This window comes from Myotis nattereri (assembly GCF_964212035.1).
Source record: "Myotis nattereri genome assembly, chromosome: 13".
NCBI lineage: Eukaryota > Metazoa > Chordata > Mammalia > Chiroptera > Vespertilionidae > Myotis > Myotis nattereri.
The window spans coordinates 51,047,914-51,073,120 of record NC_138088.1 but is presented as its reverse complement, the minus strand read 5'-3'; the positions used below and the strand labels follow the sequence as shown (position 1 = coordinate 51,073,120).

At 41.1% G+C, this 25,207-nt stretch overlaps 1 protein-coding gene across 4 annotated transcripts in view; it reads right to left on the bottom strand.

Annotated features, from left to right (window-relative positions):
- The window catches only part of VTI1A (vesicle transport through interaction with t-SNAREs 1A), a 314,120-nt gene that overhangs the window by 109,583 nt on the left and 179,330 nt on the right, over window positions 1–25,207 (bottom strand). For 2 of the 4 annotated variants that reach the window (XM_081104653.1, XM_081104652.1), the window contains 2 exons: window positions 23,033–23,103; window positions 21,974–22,046 (listed from right to left, as the gene is read on the bottom strand). In XM_081104653.1, coding sequence (XP_080960779.1) covers window positions 21,981–22,046; window positions 23,033–23,103 — 137 coding nt within the window. In that variant the 3' untranslated portion in view covers window positions 21,974–21,980. The remainder of the gene's footprint in view (window positions 1–21,973; window positions 22,047–23,032; window positions 23,104–25,207) is intronic. The other 2 variants (XM_081104650.1, XM_081104651.1) reach the window with 1 other exon arrangement.

Genomic DNA, 25,207 nt, shown 5'->3' with positions numbered 1-25,207 from the left:
CAGATCGAGCCTGGCAACTGCCTCTTGAGGTTGTCACCACCTCCCTTTCTATAAACAAAACCATCTCAGCAATTGTGGGGGAAAAGGCAAAACCCATGCAAATAAACCAACAAGTCTGTTTATCTTTCTCACTTTAAACATTAAGAAAAATATTTTTGAAAGGCTTAGGAAAATTAGATGCTTTTTATATATCTAAATATTTAGGGCCCTTTTCTTCTACTCAATGTGTTTCTTACTAATGCTTATAGAATTCATCAATCCCCGAGTTAGAAATTTTGAACTGTTAAAATGCTTTTCTGTAATTAAATGCAGATGCTTTCATCTGAAATGACAGCAGTAAACACCATGCAGAAAAATTCAAGGTAGGTGCTATATGTTAAGATCAACATGTCTCTAAGAATCTTAACATGAGGGGAATGAAATGAATCACACGCCTGTCATTTTGGAAGTTTCAGGAGGCAGAAGCACAGGCATCCCTTCACTCTCACGGGTTTCGGTTCTTCTTTCTGTGTTGACTCCACGTTTGTGTGCCCAAGTTGACCAGAGTTGGGGACTCACAGTGAGAGAAAATAGCAGGTATTTCTGTTTGCTCATGGAATTTCACTTGTGGTGGTCAGAGAAACATTCATTCATCAAACAGTTACTGAATGCATATCATGCACCAGGCTGACTGACATGGAGACACAGATGAAAGCCTGTCCTCCCCTCCAGGGACCCACAGTCGGGGGCTGGGGTAGCATGGAAACCCCAGTAGAGCCCAGCCAGGTTCCCACAGTGCCGTGTGTAGATGCCTGGAGGTACCACGGCTGACTCCAGGCACATAGAGATGATTTCTTTTTATTCTGAATATTCATGAATTCTCTTAACACTTCATATATGTACTTATTAACTTATTTTACAATGTGAATTAACATAATAATGAGCATATTCGAACCATGGATAATTCTCTGCATGATATACCTAAAGAAGGTATTTAAGTTTAAAACAAAAGGGTGCCCATTTAAAGGAAAACAGCAGTAGAGGTGTTAGGCAGATGGGACCAAAAAAGCATATTGTGATGGTATTACTCAAATCACTGAAGTTTGGGAAAGACTGCAGCAAAGTGTGTAAATAAAGATGCCGCTTTGCAGAGGTTGGCATCCTCCTTGCATGCTCCCTGGCCTGAAACAAGCAGCCAGGAAAGAGGCAGGTCTGAGGTCTGAGAGAGCAGGGGGATGGGAAGGCCACTAACACGGCTCAGGGGGTTCATGGTAGTTTCCAGAAAAAGGGACTTAGGATGAGGAGAAACTGTGCTGACAAACAGTACTCTTTCAGACCCTTCACGTGTGGAATTGTTGACTCTTCGGTTTGGATGGAACCTTGGGGATGAATCATCTGTTATACTCTCCGTAATTAACTTTAAGATGCTTCCGTGTGGCCTATATGTGTGCATTTATTTAAATCCACACTCCAGAGCAGGGGGCCTCATGGGAATACACACTTCTGGGGTGTTTCCTTCACATTTAAAAGGCGAATGAAAAGCCATATTTCAGAGGCAGCTACTAAGAGTGTGGCAGCTATGTGTATCTTATTAATTAGCTTCTCTTAATTAGCATAACTAATAATTGTTAATGCAGGTATTAGAAATGGTATGAGGCTATGTGGACTGGCTAGAAATACTGTCCTCAGCACTCCCACAGACTGCGTGGGAGGGACACCAGAATGAGTGACCACCTGCTTACCACCCCTGGAACCGCGTCCTCGACTCAGGATTTGGACGTACTGCTGTGTCCATCACTTAAAGGAGGAGTCTACTTCCTGGTCTTCACTGGAAGGTTAGCCAACTAACCTATTACTCAGAAAGCAGGCATAGCTCTCAACTCATCTGTCTCCAACTGCAGCCACTGTGTGCCAGAAAGAACCTAGTAATTGTGAAAGACCAAATTGGCTGGAGAGTCAGATCTCAGGTAAACTTGCTCCGTCAGAGAGGTTAAGTGAGTTGCCCGAGGTCACACAGCTAGTCAGTGGTAGAACTGAGTTTAGAGTGTACGGCTCCTGGTTACTGTCTTCCTGGTCAAACAATGTGTGTTGATCAGGGATGCTCACCCCAATTATCCGTGGAACTTTTAAACAGTGCATACACTCAGGTCTGGCTCAGGAGACTGTCACTGGGATCCCTGGGGGTCGGGTACAGGTGTTTATGTGTCTCACACAGACGTCCTAGACTATATCATGATACTAACACACAATAGTACACATACAAGAATCACTGGGCTATAGACCGTGCACAGGAGGTACTACCTGTGCAATGCCAACTGCACATTTTCCATGGGCCTGGCCCTGTGCTGGGTATCACTGCATTTTTACAACAAGCCATTGAATAAGGTAACCTGAGCATTTTACAGGTGAAGAAACTCGTGCTGAGGGAAGTTAAATAACTTGTCCATAGCTACAGCTCAGAAAGACTGAGATTCCAACGCAGATTTGCCTTCTCCACAGATCCTGCTCTCAAGCACGATGTCTTACACACACCATGGGACACAAGGTTGCTAAGAAGCATGTCTAAGGCAGAGGTCAGACATCAACCGACGAGAGGTGGATAACATACGTGAGCAAAATGCATCGAACAGGAACTGGGGTGAGCTGGAGCCCATGGGCCTCTCTATGGGATCTGAGTTTTCGCTGCTGACAGCCAGTGTGAATGCTTTAGGAGTAACTAGGCAGAGCAACCGGGACTCGCATGCGTTGCTACGGAAAGGCAAGATGGTTTAACCGCTTTGGAAACAGCTTGACAGGTTCATGCAGAATTAAACATCTATTTGCCATGTGACCCAGCAGTCCCATCCCTAGACATTTACCCTAGAGAAATAAAAACTGATGCTCACAAAAAGATGTGCACACAAGTGCCATAAGACCATTAATTATAATCGCTCCAAACTGGAAGCAATCTACAAGTTCAAAACCTGGTGAATGGGCAAAGAGATTGCAATTTATTCCCACTATGGAATATTACTCGGCAATGAAAAGGAATGCATTACTGATACAACAACAGGGAAAAATTTCTAAACTTCTATGTTAGTGAAAAAAGTCATACACAAAAGACTACACAAGTGCATAATTCCATTTATAAGAAATTCTAGAAAAGGAAAAACTCTATTGTCAGAAAGCAGATCGGAGGCCGCCAGGGGCAGGGGTGGGGGAGGGGAATTGAGTCCAAAGGGACTAGGGGAAAGTTTTCAGAGTGGGAGAACTGGTCTATGCCTTGATGTGCTGTGGTGGTTACACAGTTACATAGCACTGATCAAACTCTGCATTTAAAATGTGTCAATTTTATTATATATAAATAACATCTCAAATTAAACAAAACAAAACAAAACTGTGAAGACCAAGAAACAAAAAAGTTCTGCAGGCCATGTATGGCCCACAGACTTCCAGTTTCTACTTCTGGTCTCAGTGGGGAGATTCCGTTTTAGCTGCTGCTCAAGAAACACAAAAGATGACAAGAAGTCATCCATCATCCTCCCGAGGCTGGGCTCAGGAAAAGAGGTGAAGTTGTGTTCATCTGCCTCTTCCATTTGTCTCTCCTCCTTCTGGAGGTGCAAAATGCTCCCATGCTGCCCCCTGGCTGTTCTGCAGCTCCTCCCACAGCACCCTGCTCACATCTCCTCCCAGGCAGCCCCCAAAGCCCCTGCCTGGCAGCCCTCCCCCAGCCTCCTTTATTCTAGGCTGTCCCTCAGTCCTCTGTGCAAGGCAGACACACATTTTACCTGGTGAACACACCACCAAGCTGGGGCCGTTATTGACAGGAATTAAATGATCAAGTACTGACATTTGACAATGCATGAAGTCTTCAGTCCAGGGGGGAATTCTGGGGGAAGATGGGACTATCTGTGGAACCCACCCCAGTTATAGCCACCTGCCTGCTTTGTTTATAGATACACTTTGTTGTCAATATTATTATAAAATACCCGAGAATTAAGATGTGCAAGTGGTCCATGTGGGTAGTAAAGAATGATACAAATAAATCTCAGTACCCAATTATTAGAAATCAGAGGCCTCTTAAATATTAAGCTGTGGCGCCCTCGAGTCAGCCCTTCCGTTTTCTGAAAAACAAATGAAAACCACCCACATGCTACTTACAGGGCTTCCCTGAACCTCTATAAATGTCATAATAATTTGATTAAAAAGGAAAAGACTAACTACAATACCAAATAGACAATAGCAGTGCAAGCCATCATGTTAAGTTAAAAAGAAAAAGGAAGCACATAAAATGGTATTAAAGCCACGTAACGAAAAATGTCAACATATGAATGGACTAAAACAATGATGAAAAGGTCCTTGGAGGTGTATTGGGTTATGAGTGATTTTTTCCTTTTCTTTTTAAAAAAACATTTTCTTTTGCTTTGACAATCCTATTTATGCAATAACTACAGTCAGAACTCACACAGGCTGGGTCACCAACCAGGACCTTGGGATCACCTGTCCCCCATCAGTTAACTGATTTAAAGGCCCAGGGATTGATTTCATGGTACCCTGCCAGGTACCTGTACGTATTTCATCAGCCCTTCGTCATGCTGATGAGACAGTCACTCCTTCTGAGGCTGCTGCTAAGCATCCCCATTTGCAAATGGAAATAAAAAGCTTAGAGACCGTGATTAACAGGCAGGTGTGCTCCTAGAGAGAACCCCGGCGCTGAGAGGTGACTTTCATTCGGAAATTTAAAAAACGTGATATCTTGACAAGGCATATGGTTAATACATTTTCCCCCAAAGCAAAACTGGGTTAAAAATTTCAAGTCCTATTAAAGCAAAACTGTTGCTTAAAAAAAAATAAAGGAAAGAAAAAAAGGGGCAGAAGCATGCTCAAGCCCGTTTCAGTCAATGTTGTGAAGCTTGATTCCAGTCCGTCCAGGCTGCTTGGACTGTAGCCTTCTTAACTCCTCCAGGCTCAGCTCCTCCCCATCCCCAAACCAACGGAGCCTCAGCAAATAATCAGATTATGTCAGATGCAGCGGCGCTGAGACAACAGGTCACGATGGTGCCCACACAGCAGCTGGAGAGGCAGCAAAGCCTACTGTTCAAGCTCTAAAGGAGGCATTTTGGACATTGGACCAGGGTAGTGATTTTGGGGTCATGATGGCCCTAAATAAAAACCCTACCTATACACACAGTCAACTTGAAATACTTTTCAGAATTATTAGAAAAACACTGTGAATCCAGGGATGTTCAAGGGGAAATAACCTGTGGGAGAAACAAATCAATGGACTACATGAAGACTGAAGGAACTTGAGCCTTTAACAAGGTTCATTCTGCCTGGAGCACATAGTAGGTGCTCAATAAAGAATAATAATGGCAAGAAAAAGTGGGTCCTAGAGATTTTCAGGCCACTTGACTTTGCCAAGCTTTTATCTCCTGGGTAAGGGTCCGCATGGGAAGGAGATGACAGTTGTGCACAACAGCAAATGTGTTAGGAGGTAACCCAAACTCTTCCGTTAAAATGGGGACATCAGAAAATAAAAAGGCATGAATCATAGAGTTGACGATAAAGAGCTGATCTGTATTATCAGCCATGTCTGCCTTGAAAGATGCTACCTTCCTGTCTTTGTTCCAGCCATTTCCTTAGCCTGAAATCCATTCTAACTTTGCCTGGACAAATCTTACTCCTCCTTTAGGGGCCATTATAAAACGCCATGTCATTCATGGAACTCATGCTCATTCTTCTAAACTGGCATTAATCTACAGACTCTGGGAGTTGGGCACTGAGGTTTCTGATCACCATCCATCTTGAGTTTGCCCTTCTTCTGCACTCCTTAGCTCTCTTCAATTAGGATGTGGGTTTTCTAAAGACAAGAGTCATCCTCCATCCCTATATACCCAGCAAAGTTCCTTGCACATATCTGTGGAGTGAATTACCATTTTTTCTAAGTGTGTCCCAGGATGAGAGTATTAATAGGGGAAATCAGTTCCTTTAAGTAAGTGGTTCTCACTGTTATTTTTATCCTAGGAGAGAGTATTAAAGAGTGTGAGGATGCCTAGCCTTCAAGGTGCGTCAGTAGATCCCACCAATGAATGAGTCGCCACTGCTGCCTTTCCCTGGCCGTATTTGGAATGACCCCCTGAATCAAGCCTCACTGTATTTCTTAGAGGGACACTTACACCTCAAAGAAGATTCATCTAAAGAAACTAGCACATAGGATTTCATTTTCCCTAAGGCTTCCATGTCTTGTGTCAGTAAACCATCAATAATTAAATAGCAACAGTTAAAACAAGACCACCCAGGAATACAGGCCCCAGGGTTGGGCCATAGCAATGGTTTGTATGGTCCCCTTATCCCAAGCAATTTTAAAGATCACCCACAGTTCCCAGTTGAAAATGGTGTCTGGTTGATGGCTCCCTTTTAGAAGGAAAAAAATAGAAGACGATAGAAATTTACAGCAAAACTTTCATACAAATTGCCAGAGCCTGGAAGGATTTTCTAATTCTACAAAAATATGAATTGGACTGACAAATGTAAGAAGTAGATCCCCCCACCCCCACAAAGCTGTTACTAAATAAAAATAATGCAAGGTCTGTAACAACTAGAAGCCAAGCAGCTGTATCTCTGATAAGTCGATGCTGTGACATAAGAGGCATTAGGACTACTGTATTCATTGCTCCTTCCCCACACTCATCTTCTTTCTTTTCTGTAGCTGGTAACAAGAGTTCCCAGGAAAACAATGAATCGATATTGGGTAGCGATAGGCAAGGTATGGAGTAATGCAATAGATCCTGGAAGCATTCTGGTCTTTATAAGCAAACTGTGTCCGTGTGTATATGTGTGTGTGTGTGTGTGTGGTGGGGGGGAGGGTAAATGTGAAGGAGATGCCAGTGGTATACCCTGGTATCTCTTTCACATCTTTGTTGAACATTTTTCATGCCAGAGTCAAGGAGTGGGGGAGGGAAGAAGTTCCATTTCATTCTCATAAAGACAGTACAGAGACAAAGGGCTATCTGCAGACACAGTAGAGCATATAAAGCTGCCATCCATTTGCAGATCTAGGAAGAAGTTTTAAAAAGTAACCAAATCAAATAAAAACTCAAAACTTCCCCGGCTGGTGTGGCTCAGTTGGTTGAATGTTGTCCTGTGCACCAAAAGGTCGCTGGTTCAATTCCCAGCCAGGGCACATATGCAGGTTGTGGGATCTATCTCCAGTTGGGGTGTGTACAGGAGGCAAGCAATTGATGTTTCTCTCTCACATTGATGTTTCTCTCTCTCCCTCTCCCTACCACTCCCTATAGTACCAATTAAAAAATACACCTCAAAACAACATGAGGATGATGGGGAAAAAAATCCTACAGAACAAGCTAAGGAAATGACATCCTGAAGAGACAGAAGAAGAGTGCAATTCTGAAAATTAAGTGCTAAAGAAACCAAAAAGAACTTTTTTGAAAGTAGTTTGGCATTCTCAATGAAAACAGTAAGAGGTAGAGCTTTTATAAAGTAAGGGACAGAAAAATGGTAAAGTAAGAACCTGTGAGATTGAGAAAAGAGAAAAGAATAAAAGGGGGAGCTATGGGTGAGATAAATAAAATATTTCAATGAAACAGTAATGCAACAGCAGCATTAATATTCACATAATTAGCAGTAAAAAGTAGAAATGATGCTGCAAAAAGTGGAATCAATGATATTGGAGGTAAATTAAAGTGAGAAGAAAAAGAAGAGCAAAAAATGACAAATATGGAAAATATAAAATAGCGACTGAATGTGAGGATCACAGATGTTTCTGAAACCAGAAAACTTGGAAGAGAAGCCACAGTCTAAGGCACGATAAAAGAAAAGACTCCTCGGGGGCCGAGAGAAGACCTGAATTTGAGGATTTAAAGTTGTGATCCACCAAAGTGAGTGAGAGACTCATTTATTGACACATCCTGGGCAGACTGTTCAATTCCAAAGACTTATAAAACCAAAGCAAAACCAACACAACCTACAAACATGTCACTACAGAGTCTGCCCTTCTGCAGATTGGAGAACATAAATGCCAGAAGACAACAGCTCAACATCTGTAGATTCCTAAGAAGCATAGGATCTTCATAAGCAAACTGTGTCCGTGTGTATGTGTGTGCGTGCACCCCCACACCAACATTCATAGATACACATACACATCCATGTCACATGTATACAATTGGTGGCAATTCCCATATATGTGAGGATCGGGATACAGATGCTCCTTGCCTTATAATGGCATTAGTGCCAATAATTCTATCATAAATTGGAAATATTTAAGTCAAAATGCATTTAACACACCTAACCTACCGAACATCACAGCTCAGTCTAGCCTACCTTAAATGCGCTCAGAGCACGTTAGCCTGCAGTTGAGCAACTATCTTAAAGAAGAGGTACGGATGGACACTCTGCAGCCATGGCAGGATGAGAAGACACAAAACAATATCCCAAAACACCCTGGCAACACAGCATACTGCAGGGTGTCAGTTGTTTACCCTTGTGATCTTGGACTTGGTTCGAAGATGCAGCTCACTGCCCGGCATCCTAGGGGAGTATTGCACGCACATCACTAGTCCAGGAAAAGATCAAAACTCAAAATTCAAAGTACGGTTTCTGGTGAATGAATATAGCCTTCACACCACTGTGAAGTTAAAAATCGTTAAGTCCATTGTTAATGGGGGAACATCTGTATATACAAATCATATACTTTTCTTAAAAAATTACTTGGAAGATATAGCTCAGCCGACTACAAGATAAAAAAGTTAACAACTCAAGAATGGGGAAATCATACATAAGATGAGCACTTATTTCCTTCAAGAATGCCACACTAAAAAACTAATATAATCCATGAATGAAGACATAGCATCAATATATAGCAATAAGCTAGCAAAAACCTGTCTAACATAAAGGGAATATTCCTACGAGGGAATATTATGCAACCACTATAAATAAGAATTACAAAGAGTTTTTAGTGGCATGGGAAAATGCTTTTAATAGAACCTTAATGCAAAGAGCAGAATATAAAACTGTACATGCTGACTGATCTCAATTAAATAAATGAAATCCATAGAAAACGACAGGCATAAAATATGCCAAAACCTTAACCAGTTGCTCCCTGGGCTTCCTTTCACTGTGATTATGAATAACTTTCTTCCTATTTTTTGATAAAGATTTTTTTTACTATAAAATAAAAGGTTTTAAAAAACTTTCATTAGATTTTCTAAATTAGGAAAGATATAAGTATGAAGACTAGGTGTAAATTCAGAAATAGATTTAAGATACAATATTAGTAAATGAGAAAAAGCAATATAACATTATACATGGATTGTGACTGAAACCCTGGAAGGGAATACTAGTATATCAAGGAAGTAGCTTGCTTCAAGGCAGAGGGATTAAAAACCATCTTCTAATGACTGCCTTTAATATTATTATTTTATGTTTTATGGTAAAATGTGATGTAAAAAGGATGCCCTCAAAAAATGTTAGTCATATCCTCGACACGGTGATGTTACACAAAAGGAGACCTTTCTGATGCCAGCAATTATCATCCATAGTTCCCCAAAGACTAATCAGGTTCACTTTCATGTTCCAACCAATTACTATCATTACAGCTTAGACTAAGGCCTTTTTTCTGTTGTAACCCTAGCACTTAGCCTGCTGTTCAAAAATTTGTAAGTGAGTGAAATAAATATTTGGTGAATGAAGAAATGAGTAATAGAAGACAAACAAGGCTATTCCGTTTGATAGGTACCTCCTTTGGTAAAAAAGATTCTCCGCATTCATTCAGTTTTTACAGCATCCCCAGTGCTGAACACAATAAGGATATTTTGCTTCCAGAATTCTCATCATCCTTCCTAGATGACATACTCCATGGAAATCCAGTCGGAGCCAAAACCTGGTGCCATGTTTTTATTTCTCTTTTCCATTTCAAAAGGAAAAGCTGTAGTTAATTCTGATTTTCCTGCGGGCAGAGGGAAGGGACACTTTTTATGTGTGTGAAAGAATGGCACCCCCAGCCACCTGAGGACAGTTCCTCGCAGGAACACCTGTTTGCTCCAATTGAAGTCTCTCCAAATCTCGTCCCGGGGAGTGGGAGCTCGCTCTGATCATGCCCCACCGCTCTACAATATTCATTCCCCACCTGTCCGGTGGTCGCCACAGCTGGGGAATGCTCCAGCCAGGGAAAGCTGTGCCTTGGCCCTGACATGGCAGCGCCAACAGCAGCTAATGTTCACCCAGAGCCTGGCCCGGGTTCAGTTGCCCGAGTTAAAAAAAAAAAAAAGCCTCTTTTTTACCTGCCCCAGTCCACCAGGCATAGCACGGGTTCTTAAGGAGGGGAGGGAAATCATTTTTCATCTTCATACCAATATGTTGCAAAACCAAGTCATATCTTTCACTCTTTGTCTCTTAAATCTGAGTTTTTTGGGTTTTCGACTCCTAGTCCTATTAAATAGTTGGTATCTGCTGAAAATGAGGATTGGTAAATTAATTTCTCCAACAAGAGAACTATTAAAATCCAGGAGGTAAAGTGTAATAAAAATGATCTTAAACACGTAATGTAACATGCAATTCAAGGAAGAAAAAAGATGCCCACATCAAACTCCAATTATAATAGTGAAATAACGTTTTATTTAAAAAATTCTAACCATGAGAAAACTGTACTTTTGAAAAGCTCACATAAAGCCTTATAAAATAAGAGACCTTTTATCTACTCCACATCCGTGAGCTTGAAAATACTTTATCTATGCAATTTCAAGGCACATCAAAACCCCAGTGAATAAATAAAATGTTCTTTTTCGCTTTGTACAGAAGCTTTAAAAATTATCCATATAAATGGTTTGGCCTTGAACAAACAGATTAAAAGACCTAAAAGGCTATAGTTTCAGATCATGTATACATAATAGAAAATAAATGCTTTTCTTTATTGGCTGGGCAAGTTTTCTACTAATAAATTCTATAAGGCCATTTGACGAGGAAGATTTAATTGGAATATGTGAAAAAGTCAGTGTTTTAAAGTGATATACTTATTGAATAATTAATATGCCACAATAAAATAATTCATGTACTCTGCCAATATTCTTTGCATCTCTTCATGAATCATAGCTATAGTAGGTATAGCCAACATGCAGGATAATTTCAGATGCTATTAAGTTTTACAATGTAATTTAGTTAAGAACATCAAAATTCTCACTAACTTCTAAAATTGGGGTAAGATGTGGGAAAAGATTGTTCATAATTGCTTACAATTAGAACTATTTAGGTGACTTCAAGCCTTTCTTATTCTTTGAAGAAAATCTTAAACTCCACTGCGATTTAAAAATAATCTCAGTATTTGGATCATATTTACTTAATAAGCAGGTACAGTTACATGCTGCTTATTAACTTCCAGTGTCCCCTCAACACAGTTGCGCACAAACAGATCTTTTTTTATTATGTATACATATATAATAAAAATATACTGATTTTTAAAGAGAGAGGAAGGGAGAGGGATAGAAAGATAGAAACATCGATGAGAGAGAATCACCATCAATTGGCTGCCTCCTGCACATCCCCAACTGGGGACCAAGCCTGCAACATGGGAATGTGCCATGAGCAGGACTCAAATTGGTGACCTCCTGGTTCATGGGTCAACGCTTAACCACTGAGCACACTGGCTGGGCACAAAAAAACAGATCTTTTTTTTTTTTTTATTGATTTCAGAGAGGAAAGAAGAAGGAGAGAGAGAAAGATAGAAACATCAATGGTGAGAGAGAATCATGCCTCTGCACGGCCCCTACTGGGGAGTGAGCCCGCAACCTGAGCATGTATCCTTGACTGAAATCGAACCTGGGATCCTTTAGTCCACAGGCTGACATTCTATCCACTGAGCCAAAGCAGCAAGGGCCAAACAGATCTTTTTAATACCATACCATAGCATTCAAGTTCTGCTACTGGGAAGTGGCCATAAAAAGGGAAACAGTCAGTACACCACATATGAGGGTTAAGAATTAGTAACTTTTAGGCCCCAGGTAGCTGCCGTCTCCTCTGTAGTCTGACCTTACCACAGCCTCCCCAGGGGTTTCTTCATTGTATCACCTGTTGCATTTATTTCTCACTTACCATATAGCACAAGCTACTAGGTATTAAAAATATTAAGCTACCTGGGAGTAGAGTTCAGAGTTAGTTGAATCTGATGCCTAGTATATTCCCTTTACGCAATAATATTGAATATTTGCTGGTGAAGAAGATTGCTGCTGCTGTTCCTGATAAGAGACAGCTAAGAACACGATTTCTGTGGCTGAAGTCAGGGCATTGGTCCAAGTTTTGCCCCATCTTGGTGGAAATGAACTTGGACAAGACTCAACTCCTGGAGGTCTCAATTAACTATAACATAAGAGGAACAATGGCAGTACCAATTCACAGAGTCCTTATGGAGATTACATTAAATGAAATTTTGTATGGTGAATGTGCCTTGTAACCAGAAGGCCCCACAGTATAGATTTTAATTGTTGTAGTTGTCTTTAAGGACTTATTTTGGATAAATGATCTGATTTCCCAAAGAAGGTATCCCTGCAAAGTTTCTTGTTAAACTTTGTGGAAAATTCAAAATAAATATTTCTGGTAGGCTAACTCATTAGAAATAAGCCAGGATATCGCAGTAATTGAGTGGTATTTAGTTAGGACGTTGTGCACAGTTTTGTAACAATAGCTCATTTTTGGAGGTGGTCATGGACTCTTACAAATGTTATGGAAAATTCCCAGGAAGATGCGTGTACACACATACACAAACATTTTCAGAGAACTCCAGTGGCTCAGAGATTCTGGCAAGCCCACCCCAGGATAAGGACCACCACCCTGTGCCTTAAGACAGAGAATATGGTTGGTTTCCTAGACCTTGGAACCTGATCCAGACACTCTAACTAGCTTGGGAATTGAAAGCAAATAGTTTTTTTTCTCCTTTTATCACAAAATCATTAAGTCATCAGAAGATGAAAAAGCAGAGTGGTTTTTCCCAGGTAAATTATAATTGTACAGGAAACTTGGGTGCTATTCTTCCATAATTCCAAGCCTTCTCAACCCTTTAAAAATTTACTATTCAGGCCCTGGCTAGTGTAGCTCAGTTGGTTGGGCATTGTCCCATGCACCAAAAGATTGCTGGTTCAATCCATGGTCAAGGCACATGTCCTGTTTGAGGGCGCAGTAGAAGGGGCGGTACAGGAGGCAGCAGATCAATGTTTCTCTCTCTCTCCCCTCTCCTTTACTCTCTCTCTCTCTCTCGAAATCAATAAAAAAAAATCTTTTAAAAAATGTACCATCCTGGCATTTTCTTCACTGATATTCATATTTAATTTCAAAGTTCATATAACTTTGCAAAAGAAGTCACTATCTTTTATAATAGGATATTGAAGTTAAAAAATGATTATGCCTCCTGTCACTTCAGCTTCTGTCTTGTCAAAAAATGTTAGCAACAGTTCAAAATAGTAAATGAAAACAACCTTAATTAATACTAGCAAGGTGGTGGCAAACTTTAGAATTTAACAAATACTTATCACACTTTTGGATACTGGATACACTTCTTTACAAATAGTGGGGTATTTGTCCTCAGAAAAGCAAAGAATTCTTTCTTCATACCTAGACGACAAATTCTCAAGATGTACACAGTTGTTTCTTATTATGGCCGCCCTGGAAAACATTTCTGGGAAGGCACAATTCCCAGCCACCTACTTTGTTTACAGCAGACAAAACTGCCTGTGTGGTATAAATAGGAGTCTGTCTTTAAATGCTGCTGAAAAATAAAATGCAACCATGAAAAGAAGCCATTTCCTGCCCCCAAGGTGGCTTAAAAAAAAAAAAAGCTTGGCTACTTTCGGAACAGCACCAAAGCACAAATAATAATTATCAATTGCTGCACAATAAAAGACTAATTAGAAAAAAAGAAACCCAAGAAGAAAAACCCCTCTGAGCTACATATTCCACAGGCAACCTCGGAACTGTCAGCGCTGGGAAGTACCCTTACCCAGCGACTGTGGGCCCCTTTCTGTCCTCCTGCCCTGGAGATGTATATCTATAACTCGCTCTTGTTTCTGCAGATAAACTTGGCCTTGTCTCCCTAACTGCACTTTCAAAAGAAGCTTCACTGTGGTTTGACTTTTGATCTGGGCAGCAGCTCGCTCCACCACCTGCACCGCGCCTGAGCCGTCACTGAGCTCGCTTTGTCCCATCTCATAACACAGCCAGCCTTTTAAAATTGATGTGTGAATACACTACTTTACAATGTGAGCGTTCAAACAAAAAAAATATGGTGGTGATGCTGGTGGTGGCAGCAGCAGCAGAAGGGGGGGTTTGTGGAGAGGGGAGCCCCGACTCTTGCTTCATGAAGTTCAGATATTGTTCGCTGCGTTTAATGAAACAGATGGCCAAAGGCCTCCCTCAACTTACAATGGAGCGGACAGTGGTGCGAAGGCGTGGGGGCCTGGGATTGTAAGACGTCGTTTGGGATGTGTGTTAATAAATAGCCATTTACGAGGGGGGCTGGGGCTCCTTTATGTGCATAAGGAAGGCCTAGGACGCCTCGCTTCTGGTTAACAGCTCAAGGCTGCGTTCAAAGACGACATTGATGGTGAAGGTAAAGGGCATCCATCCTATTCTACATCGCATTAGAGAATGGCATGTATCCTGGCGGAAAAAAGAAAAAAATCAGAAAAGAAAGGTAATTCAAGAATTAGGTCAAATTATGGCTCACAACCGAGAAAAATATAAGATGCTTTTCTACTGTGATTAACTAATGGACAAAAATATTGTTATTGTGTAGGCACTTACTTTATCTTTGAATGAACTTATTTGCACTGGAGCCAAAGTGCAATAGAGAAAAATCTGCAGCATTTCAATAAATGACAACCATGTGAACCTCAACAGCAACTGGGAAACTATTCCCATGCAGCCATCCTTCCCGAGATTATTCACTGACCAGGCCTACGCCAGGGGTATGGCCTGTGCCAAATGCCATGAGGTTCCTGACCACCTACAGCTTCCAATTCACACCCGAGGACCTGGAGGGAACCAGCCAGACAGAAACACCTCATGCCTTTCGGGTGGGATGTACCAGGGGGACTGTCACTGCGCCTCCCAGAAACACTTCTGTCAACTGGCCCGTCTCAGCCCATGTTTTGGGGAAACTAGCATGACTCCCAGTCCCTGTTTCTCTCTCTCACTTAGATAGCCTCCCCTGTGCACAACATTGTGGGGAGCTGTATAAAATCCTTTATGGGGTAAAAACGATCCAGGAGAAAGTTCAGACATGGAGGCAAATAAACACAGTACACACAATGCAAAGCAGAAGGCACCGGTGCCTCGGAGATGTGGAGGCGGCCGTGAAGAAGGACCAGAGGGAAGACAGGCCACTTCCGGCTGGGGACAGCTGAGGGCATGACGGGAAAGCGGTCCTGCACCTGAGATCCAGGTGCAGATAAAAGTCCATCCGGAACATTTTGCAGGTGGCATCGGATGTTTTTGCCCAGCTGGCATCTGCCCCCTTTTAGTAGAAGCCCTGGATTTTCCTCAGAGATCTATTATTTGTCCATCCCTTGCATGAAGTCTCAGGTCTAAACATCAGATCACACGTGAGTGGGAATTGCACCTACCCATAATCAACAGGACTCCATGCTATGACTTTTGTTGGAACTACTGCAAGATAAAATTGCTATAGTCACTGAGAAGGCTTCTAAAAGCTGCATCTCCATGAGGAGAAATGCTGACAAAGGACAGATTCCCCCCGCGCCCCACTAACACAAGAGAGCTGAGATGAGAGATGGAGGAGCAGGACAGTCCTGATAATACTGTTGAGCCCTTATGTTCCACTGCGTTTGAAGTTGCTTCTGCGCTTCAACGAGTTCCATGTGACAACTTGCATCTATAGTCTCACCTTTCCACGTATGTGACTATGAACAGCTTCCTTGACTGAGAGTAGTTATTCTCATCTGTAAAATGGGGATAGGGTGCTTCTTCCACAGGGTTCTTAAAGATTCAACCAGATAACGTGTGTAGGGCAGCTGCAGAGTTAGGGAACTTTAAGTGCTGCAGTCACATGCCTGACACAGGACCAACATTCTATGTGCAGAGCTACCAGAATGTTATTAAAGAGAAATATATATAAAGAAATCCAAAGTCGTTCTTTAGTTTGGTAAACACAGCTCCATGTCAGCCTTGAAGAGGCCAGGCAGTCGGACAAAGGCAACGAGGCAAATGTACAGTAATAAATTTACTCACACAAAATACCTAGAGTTAAAAAAAAAAATTTTCCTCTTTGTAGCATTATTCTAAGGTTGGAGTGTAAATCTGTTAAGTCTAAAGAATCTGCAGATTCAATCAGTTTACTCTGAAAGAACAGAACTTGATTAAAAGGTGAAGAATTTCTTAGAGGTTAGGTTTTGCTGTACTAATTTCAGGTCGGGGCCCACGCTCATCACTAGTAAAAACAAGCCAGGAAAGAGCAATGAGATAAACAGAGAAATGTGAAAATGTAAAGGGAAGGGACTTTGAGAGAATATACATTTTTCAGTGCATTAAAATTGAGAGTAAATCCTCAAGGTCATTTTTTCTCACATGTCTTGAAAACTCTCTACTATTGAATTTTCAGAAATTGTAATAAGAACAATTAAAATAAAACAAAATGTTTCCTTGGCAAAATGAGGTGGGAAAAAGAATGAATTTTTAAGGTAGATGAAAAAACATTCAGTCATAGCTCATCTCTTTAAGAATAAAGCTGTTTATTTAAAAATTATATTTCTGTAGCATATAAATCTGGCATTGGCATTTCTGGCATTCTTACCCTTAGGAATTATTCTGACAGTATATTTAAATTCTCCAGATATTTTATCTGTCACCCTACAAAGCAACAAAACCATGTTTAAATTGTGCAATGTGAATGCAATGGTTGGTGGCAATTATTCCTTAAATTGAGTCAGAAATAGCTCTGACAAAAATTCTATGTATTAAATAGAGACATGTGAATAGTGCTTGCTAGGTCAACCACCTTTAATATAATCTGCTTTGTTTATATTGTAGATTAGTAATGAAGACTTCTTACCAACTATATGTTTACATGATGTTGGGAGGGTAAACAGAACTCACTTTTTGAAGAAAACATTCTAATTTTTTTAAATTGTGGAAATAGTAGAGGAAAATATGGGTGTGTGAGAGAGAAAAGTATTTGATATGAAGGGAATCATACAAAAATATCCTATATAATAAAAGCCTAATATGGAAATTGTCCCCTGGACCGGTAGTTCGACCGCTTGCTATGACATGTGCTGACCACCAGGGGGCAGTGCAGAACATGGTGGGTGTCAGCGAGGAAATGCTGGCAACAGGAGGTAGTGGAGGCAAGGCCGGCCCCAGTGGGCTTCCAGGTGAATCTTCCGGGCCGCAGCTGCCACCACTGCAGGGGCCGGTCGGATTCCCTGTGGGTTCGCACAAGAGCAGGTCTGCAAGACTGGCTGGGAGAGAGCACACTGCTGGCCCAGCTTCCGTGCAGTGCCACTGGGCAGCCCAGAGGCTCACGCTGCTCCCTGGCCCGCAGCTTCTGGCTGTGCTCACCACATCTCCGCGTGGGGACTTGGGTGCTATGACTCAGGCGGAGGAGGACACGTAGGGGTCCAGGGGCCCAGGTGCTACCCAGGGCCCAGAGGTCAGCTGGGACCTGCCCTTCCATGCCAGACGCTTGTGCTTTGATTGCCGGCCAGGCCTAGGGACTGCACCTGTGCATGAATTTTGAGCACCTGGCCTCTAGTATTTTAATAATATATAACATCTGCCATTTCATTTTGTAAGCCTTTTGCCAGCATATATACAGGCAGTCGATGAACCAACATAAATTGATTAATATGTCCTCTAAATTTATGTCAGTGGAGTTCCCAAATGATAACTCTGTTGATCCCTAAGGAATCCTTCAGATACCTCTAGATTCAAATACACTGTTACTGATAAATGATTAACTCTTCAGAGGTAAAAAGAAACAGTCACGATGTCTTTTGTTTTCTGACTGAAAATCTTGAAAACGTCTATTTCCATTTTCACTGACTGCCGGCACTGTTTGATCTAATAAGACTTCTCCGTCAAACGTGTCGGAGAAAACACACAAACACACACATGCCTGCAAATATATGAGGAGCAACACTGAAGCCTCTCGGTGCTACTTGTGACCCTTTAAGACAGCCATTCAAATAATCAAATTTCGTGCAGGTCAATGAAAAATCCATTTCTTTCACCCCAATCACCACACAAGTGGTCATTTGTTTCATGAGCGTTTTCGTTGTCTGAAACACCACTTTATTTAAACTCTGTCTACAGAGTCAGGAAATGAACATTTGTCCCTAGGTAGCTCTCTATCTTACGTCAAGACAGAAGAAAAATACAGGAAATCAGCGCTATCTGTATTCTGATGTCATATTTCACTGTTACAATTTTGAATGGACCAAATGTCTTTGTTTTCACTTCTGGTAATATCATGTAGCTACATGAAGAGTAATTTATTTATTTACGTTGGTTGAATCAGTTGCTACCTCACTAAATTTGATGTGTCTCATCTAATTTTTCTGCATACTTTTGTTCTTTCAAAACTTGGTTCTCTTATGATTCCATATCATCCTCCATGTCTCTATATTTCCCAAACATAGTGGCGTTATAGCAATTGAACTCGTATTTTCTACTGGTTATTTGTTTTCCTGGCACCCTTTTCCATCACCAGTAAGGGTGCGTGGGAGTTGCAGAATCTTCCACAGCTTCCTTGAGAATGAGATGATTTTACGAATTCCCACAGCATGTTAGAGGAACATATTCTCTACTAGACTAGAGCAACCTGAAGGCAAGTATCAAACTGGTTTCATTTGAGGATCCCCAAGGCCTTGTATATAGACATTAAATATTTACTAGAGAGCGAATAAGCAAACCCCAGCCGCCACAAAAAAGAAAAGAAGGAAGAAAATAGATTTTAAAATTTTCATTTGAAGTTAAAGGATTTAAAAGCATAAATGGTAGTGGCTGCCACTTACTCATTTCATTTCCTATCTGCTTTTGACCAGTTTTACAGAGAATCAGGGGGATATACGTGCAGACATTGGCACTGGTAGAACTTTGGTTTCACCTGTCTTCCCAGTATACTAGTCAATATAAGTAAAATGACCCAACAAAGGGGCCACGGCATGCCCATTTCTGTTCATTTTACAAATTTAAAAACAATCTAAGTTTAAACAATTAAAAATAATCAGCAATCTTTCTTTTAAAGAAAACAGTTCCTTGGTTTGGTGTGTTATAGACTATTCACCTATTCGCAGTCACACAAAAGTGATCATGTGGAAACAAGTAAGCTTATGGCGCATGCAGGCAAACACCTCCGCTGCACAAAGAGGACATTCATTTCTCTCACACATTCATGAGGGTGACAGATGAGCACACTGTTCAATAGTCAACTTTTCCTAAATCAGAAGCACCTGTGGATATACGCTGGCGCCGAGCAGTTTGGGTAAGAGAATGAGACTTCTGGAATAAAACCTCAGCAGGTTGGGAGTGAATGCCATGAAAACGGGAGGACAGACCAGAGGGAGCAAAATCAGAGCATCTGAACGAAAGACTCCCGCACATTAAGCTAGACACTATTTTCCCAGGCAATGGTAAGAAATAATTAAGTAGGTAAAATATTTTTGCCTTTTCCCAATTCCAACAGAAATTGTCTATCATGTGGGATAGCACTTAGACACTAACACCCACCCACCATCTGCATGTGGTTCCAAAGACTCACAGGTTCCATTACTGATTGAAAGTACCTGGGTACCTTGGCTGATCACAAGATGCCGGTTGTGCCTACAGCAGTGGTTCTCAACCTTCCTAATGCCGTGACCATTTAATACAGTTCCTCATGTTGTGGTGACCCCCAATTTCATTGTTACAAACTGAACATAATTAAGGCATAGTGATTAATCACAAAAACAATATGTAATTATATATGTGCTTTCCGATGGTCTTAGGCGACCCCTGTGAAAGGGTCCTTCGACCCCCAAAGGGGTCGCGACCCACAGGTTGAGAACCGCTGGCCTAGAGAAAAAAACACAGTCACCACTACACACAGGTGGACTTAAGAGTTTCCTCGGCTCAGACATCCATAGCAAGGTGATGTCCATCTGGGGATTTTTATTCCTGATTTTTTTTTCATACTCTAGCCGGATCCCACAAGGAGACGTGACAGTGACGAGCTGAGTTTGCCTACAAACGGAACCTCAAGTAGATTTCAGCGGAGTAATTTTCTTTTGCGGGCGTTTGAAACAACCGCGTTAGTCTGATTTCCCTACAGAAAGCCCCGTCAGAGGTTGCAGAAGTTGTTTGTGCTTCACCCTCTCTAAATGATTTGCAAATTTATTCAAACGCAATATGAGGAGATGCTTTATTTGTTGAAATAACTGTCGGCGGTGCCCTGCACAGAAGGGTGAGGTACATCAAGCAGAAACACGGACAGAAATATACTGGTTTAGAAACTCATAAATCCTGATTTGAATCTGCCAACCTGAAAGCCATGGACGGCCCGAATAAACTATTTTTCCTAAATGCTACATCTGATTAAGCCATACCATTAAATGACAGCTGAACTTTAACATTAATATGATATTATTTAAATAACCACATGATTTTTTTTTACACTAAAAATGATGAATGATTCCTAGACAGCTCCATTGACATGAAGAGGAGGACTCTTTAATGAGATTTGACAAAATGGAGACATATGCAGAATGCTCGTTACAGCTCACATGGCGGGGCCTCCCAGGGAAGCCAGGGAGGGTGTTCCCTTTTTTTCTTTCTTATTGTCTATAGGCACTGAAGCATTCCTTTCACTAGCCACTTCTCTGTGGATTTTGAGTTTTTCTAGGTCATGTATGTATTACTCTTAATCAGAGAATTGGGTGGTTTATGGTCCTGAATCACAACGATATGTGCAGGAAAAGGAGGGGCGTGTGGAGTTGGGTCAACACTGGCTGAAAGTGCCCAGAGCTTGAGACTCCCTGCTGATCAGCCTGATAGAGAAATCACCTCGGCCTTGGAGACTCAGCAACCCCACCTTTGACTGGTTCTTACGCGATCAATCTCTAACCCAGCAAACATACTTTCAGCAAATTATTATCTATTGACACACGATCAGAGAAGACTTATTTTCAAACAGTTGTCTCTACAATATCAATGAGAAAAATGATTCTCTTCTTTAAATTCCAATTAAGCTACTCTAGAGGCAATTCTCAACCTCCCCCCTCCCCAACTCACATTTCTATCCACAGCTCCAAATGGAAGGTTATGCTTCATAATGCTCTTATTTGTTAGACTCTGAATGTAAAATAATTACATGCTGAATATACCAAAGGAAAAATGGCTCCAATTTTCAGACCAATGGAAACAAAATTACCTGCACTCATTCATTTCTTTCCAAGCTCTCCCAAGTATGTTCCATCAAAGTTTAATTACACATATAAAACATTAACATTTGTTTGCTCACACATGTGAATTCAGATTATCCAGATTGCTTTAAATTACAAAAACCATCTTGAAGTATACACAAAATCGAGATATTGCCCCAAATAGCATCACTTAAAAAAGAAATGAGAACAAAGGCAACGGCGCAGAGCTAATACCAGGGGTGCTCACGATACTGCAGGCCTGCATTCCCTCTCTAAGAAAGAGACTACCGGAATAGAAAATAAAATCACACAGCTCCTGCCATGGGGCCTTCCTCAGGCTATGAAAAAATACTTCATGTCTAACCCTAATTTTTTCCCATAGCTGGAGGTAACCCCTCTAGCTCAAACCTTCTCTCTAATCTAAGGTGTGCAGAACGTGTCCCTGTCCAAACAAGAGTTAATATCAGTGCTCTGGCATTTCAAAAGGGTCTCGACACAGGGTACTGAGAGCAGAAGCCTGCATGCTTGAAAAATGCCCGGTTGCAACAAGAGGAGAAACACAGTTAAAAAAAGGGAGAGTGAGAAAGTTGGGTCCCTACCTTGCTCTTACCTTCGCAACATCCCCGTCAGGACCCTGGAGCTTTTCCCCAAGTTAGCATCTGTTTCCCGAAGCTAGGAGAAGAAGAGCAGCATTAAAATAAAACAAAACTGAAGGCTATTGGATTAATTTTTAAAGTGCACTGGCAAACAATAATTTTCTTTCACGATAGAAAATCTAATTCATAAAAAATGCACTGAAATACATTTTTGACACGTGATCCATCTCTGGAAATTCTTAGGTTTAGAAAACTACATGAGATTGATAATCCCAGGAGCTTTAAACTGGATACTTGAACTGGATATAAAAGCAAATGTCTCAAAGGCTGATAAAGTTTGATATATATCGGTAATTTACTAGTTTTCCTATTTGTGAATGTGCAAAGTTCTGGTACTATAAATGGAAGCAGAGTGACTTGAGGAAGGGTGAGACCAATGTTTTTAGATTTCACTCCAAAACCTGATATACTTCAAAATCTCCCTCAATGACCTTTTCAGCAATAGAGCTAAATAAAATGTCGATGTGGGAGCATTTCAGGATGGGGACATGAAGAGGCAACTCATTTTTTCTAGATCCCACACTCTTCTGTTTCGTCTTCTATCCCTTCATCCCTCCATCCTCCTAGCCATCTATATATAGAAAAGCCTAAGTGACCGTCCGGTAACTATGATGCGCACTGACCATCTGGGGGCAGACGCTCAATGCAGGAGCGGAAACCACAGGCATGGAAACATGGAACAGACTGATGAATCTCAGAGGGAAGGGGGGAGGGTGGGAAGAGATTAAGCAAAGATCTAGAGGCCCCATGCACCGGTGGGGTTCCTCAGCCTGGTCTGCGGGGATCAGGCCGAAACCAGCTCTCCGACATCCCATGAGGGGTCCCGGATTGTAAGAGGGCACAGGCCAGGCCGAGGGACCCCACTGGTGCACGAATCTGTGCACCGGGCTTCTAGTTTTCATATATACTTACATCTATGTGATTGTGACTGTCACAAAGACCCTTAGTTTCATGTCTTATTATTTATTGAATTTGTGAAAAGATGATATCACTTCTACTTACTCTTTCACGTGCTCTCTGTATCTTTTCTCTGTCGTGACTGAGGTTTTCCAACATCTCTTGGCCAATTTGCTCTATGAAAGAGAAAATTTGAGTAAGGAAAGATGACTTTGGGTGTGAGAATAACTTTCAGCAGAAGTACCAAAATGTTAAATAAGTTTATATGACACATCAGACACATATTTATTCATGTACTTAAAAAACATTTAAAAAGCATGTCATGAATTTACCTATTTATCGTAAGTATGATGAGATGTGATTTAAAATTCAACCTATAGAACATGACCACCATGGCAATGACGATTTAGAGGTGATAAGACTTGCCCAAGGCCACCTCAGCATATTACTTGCCAAGATGGACAGTCAAGGTCCAATGGTCTCTCTGTTATCATCGTGACATTTAGCCTTTGGTTTTCACAGGCTATAAATAATGTTAATGGTTCTAGTCTACCCTTCCTCCTTCATTATTTCCCTGTTTTGCATATATAAATGAGACTCCATTTAAAACAATGTTGATTTTAACATATTCGTCCCACATAAATAGTCCTCATACCCTTAATTACTGCAGCTTATTGGTAGAACTCTCTCTAGGCTTCTACTCTCTTAAAGTTTAGTGTGTTTTCAGCTACCCTGGATAGTTGAGATAGGGTGAGGTGCACTCATTAATAAGTAGCTGAAGAGAGCTCAAGCTGCAGACAGAAGTCCAGACATTTATACGGTAATAGGCAGGTAGGAATCTTCATTAAAAAGCCATACTGCTGCCCTAACCCGTTTGGCTCAGTGGATAGAGCATCAGCCTGTGGACTCAAGGGTCCCAGGTTTGATTCCGCTCAAGGGCATGTACCTTGGTTGTGGGCACATCCCCAGTGGGGAGTGTGCAGGAGGCAGATGTTTCTCTCTCATCGATGTTTCTAACTCTCTATCCCTCTCCCTTCCTCTCTGTAAAAAATCAATAAAATATATTTTTTTTCAAAAAGCCACACTGCTGAGTTCCAATGAGGTTTCCCCCTGCTGTGATCATCCCATTTGGTGGCGGTGGTAGGCTCTTTTCTGACTGCAGCATCTTTTACGAGACCTGACACATATTCAGTTGCCTTGAATATATTTTTCTCAGACTCATTCTCCGTCACCTGGGAGGCACCTTATTCTATCACAGAAGAATGATAACTGCCTCTCTTCTAGTCCTGGCAACTTGTGTGACTACTTTATTCTTAATTTTTTTCTTTTTATCTTGTATTCCCTTTTTATCTATAACCTATAACAATAATCTCTGGCTAATAAACTTACAGAGACATACAAAATGCATTTATTATAACAACAATTAATTTAATAAAGGCATTAAGAAATTGCCATGGCAATTATTTGATTTATGTGTGCATACTGCCATATTTTTTAGAGGGTCACCCTAAAACCGTTAAGCCATATTGAGAGCTTAGGCAGTGACCTCACTGCTGGAGCCTAAATCCCAGTGCTGACACTAGCTGTGTTGCCTCGCACAAGTCACCTAACTTTGTTGTGCCTCATTTTCTTCATCTCTAAAATGGGGATAAAAATAGTTCTGTATCATGGGGTTGTTGCAAGGGTTAAGTAAGATAATCCAGTTAAAAAACTTAGCATAGTGACTGGTCTATAATAATAACTATTTGTTGAATGATAATAATTGAATAAAAAAACCAGTGGACTATTATGACCTTGACCTCCTCCTATCTTGGGTCTGCTACAACCCACTTGAACTGAAATTTTATTCATTGATTAAAACATCTGTACTATCTTTCTCGTAGAATTATTGTTATAGCCAAATAAAATAACCTAAGTGAAAATGCTTTGAAAGCTATAAGGTACCATATACATGCATGTAATTGTGTAGTCACAACATCAATGCACTCAACGAATAATCCAGGAGTCCAGAACTCTGTGCCAGATTAGATGTTGGGGACATGGCCAGTAAACACAAGCCCTTGCACTGCAGGAACTTCCAGGCCAGTGGTGAAGATTTAGCAGTTAAAGGGCAAGTCTTATATTAGAGTTTGCATTTCACGGCATATCAGAAAAAGGAATGTACGGTAAATTCCTTTCACATAGAAACTCCAAGTAGTAAGAAGGGTTAAGTACAATAACATAAGTGTATTTTTGATACCTATAAAACTCTGAAAATTCTTTCCAGTGGAGTACTTTCCC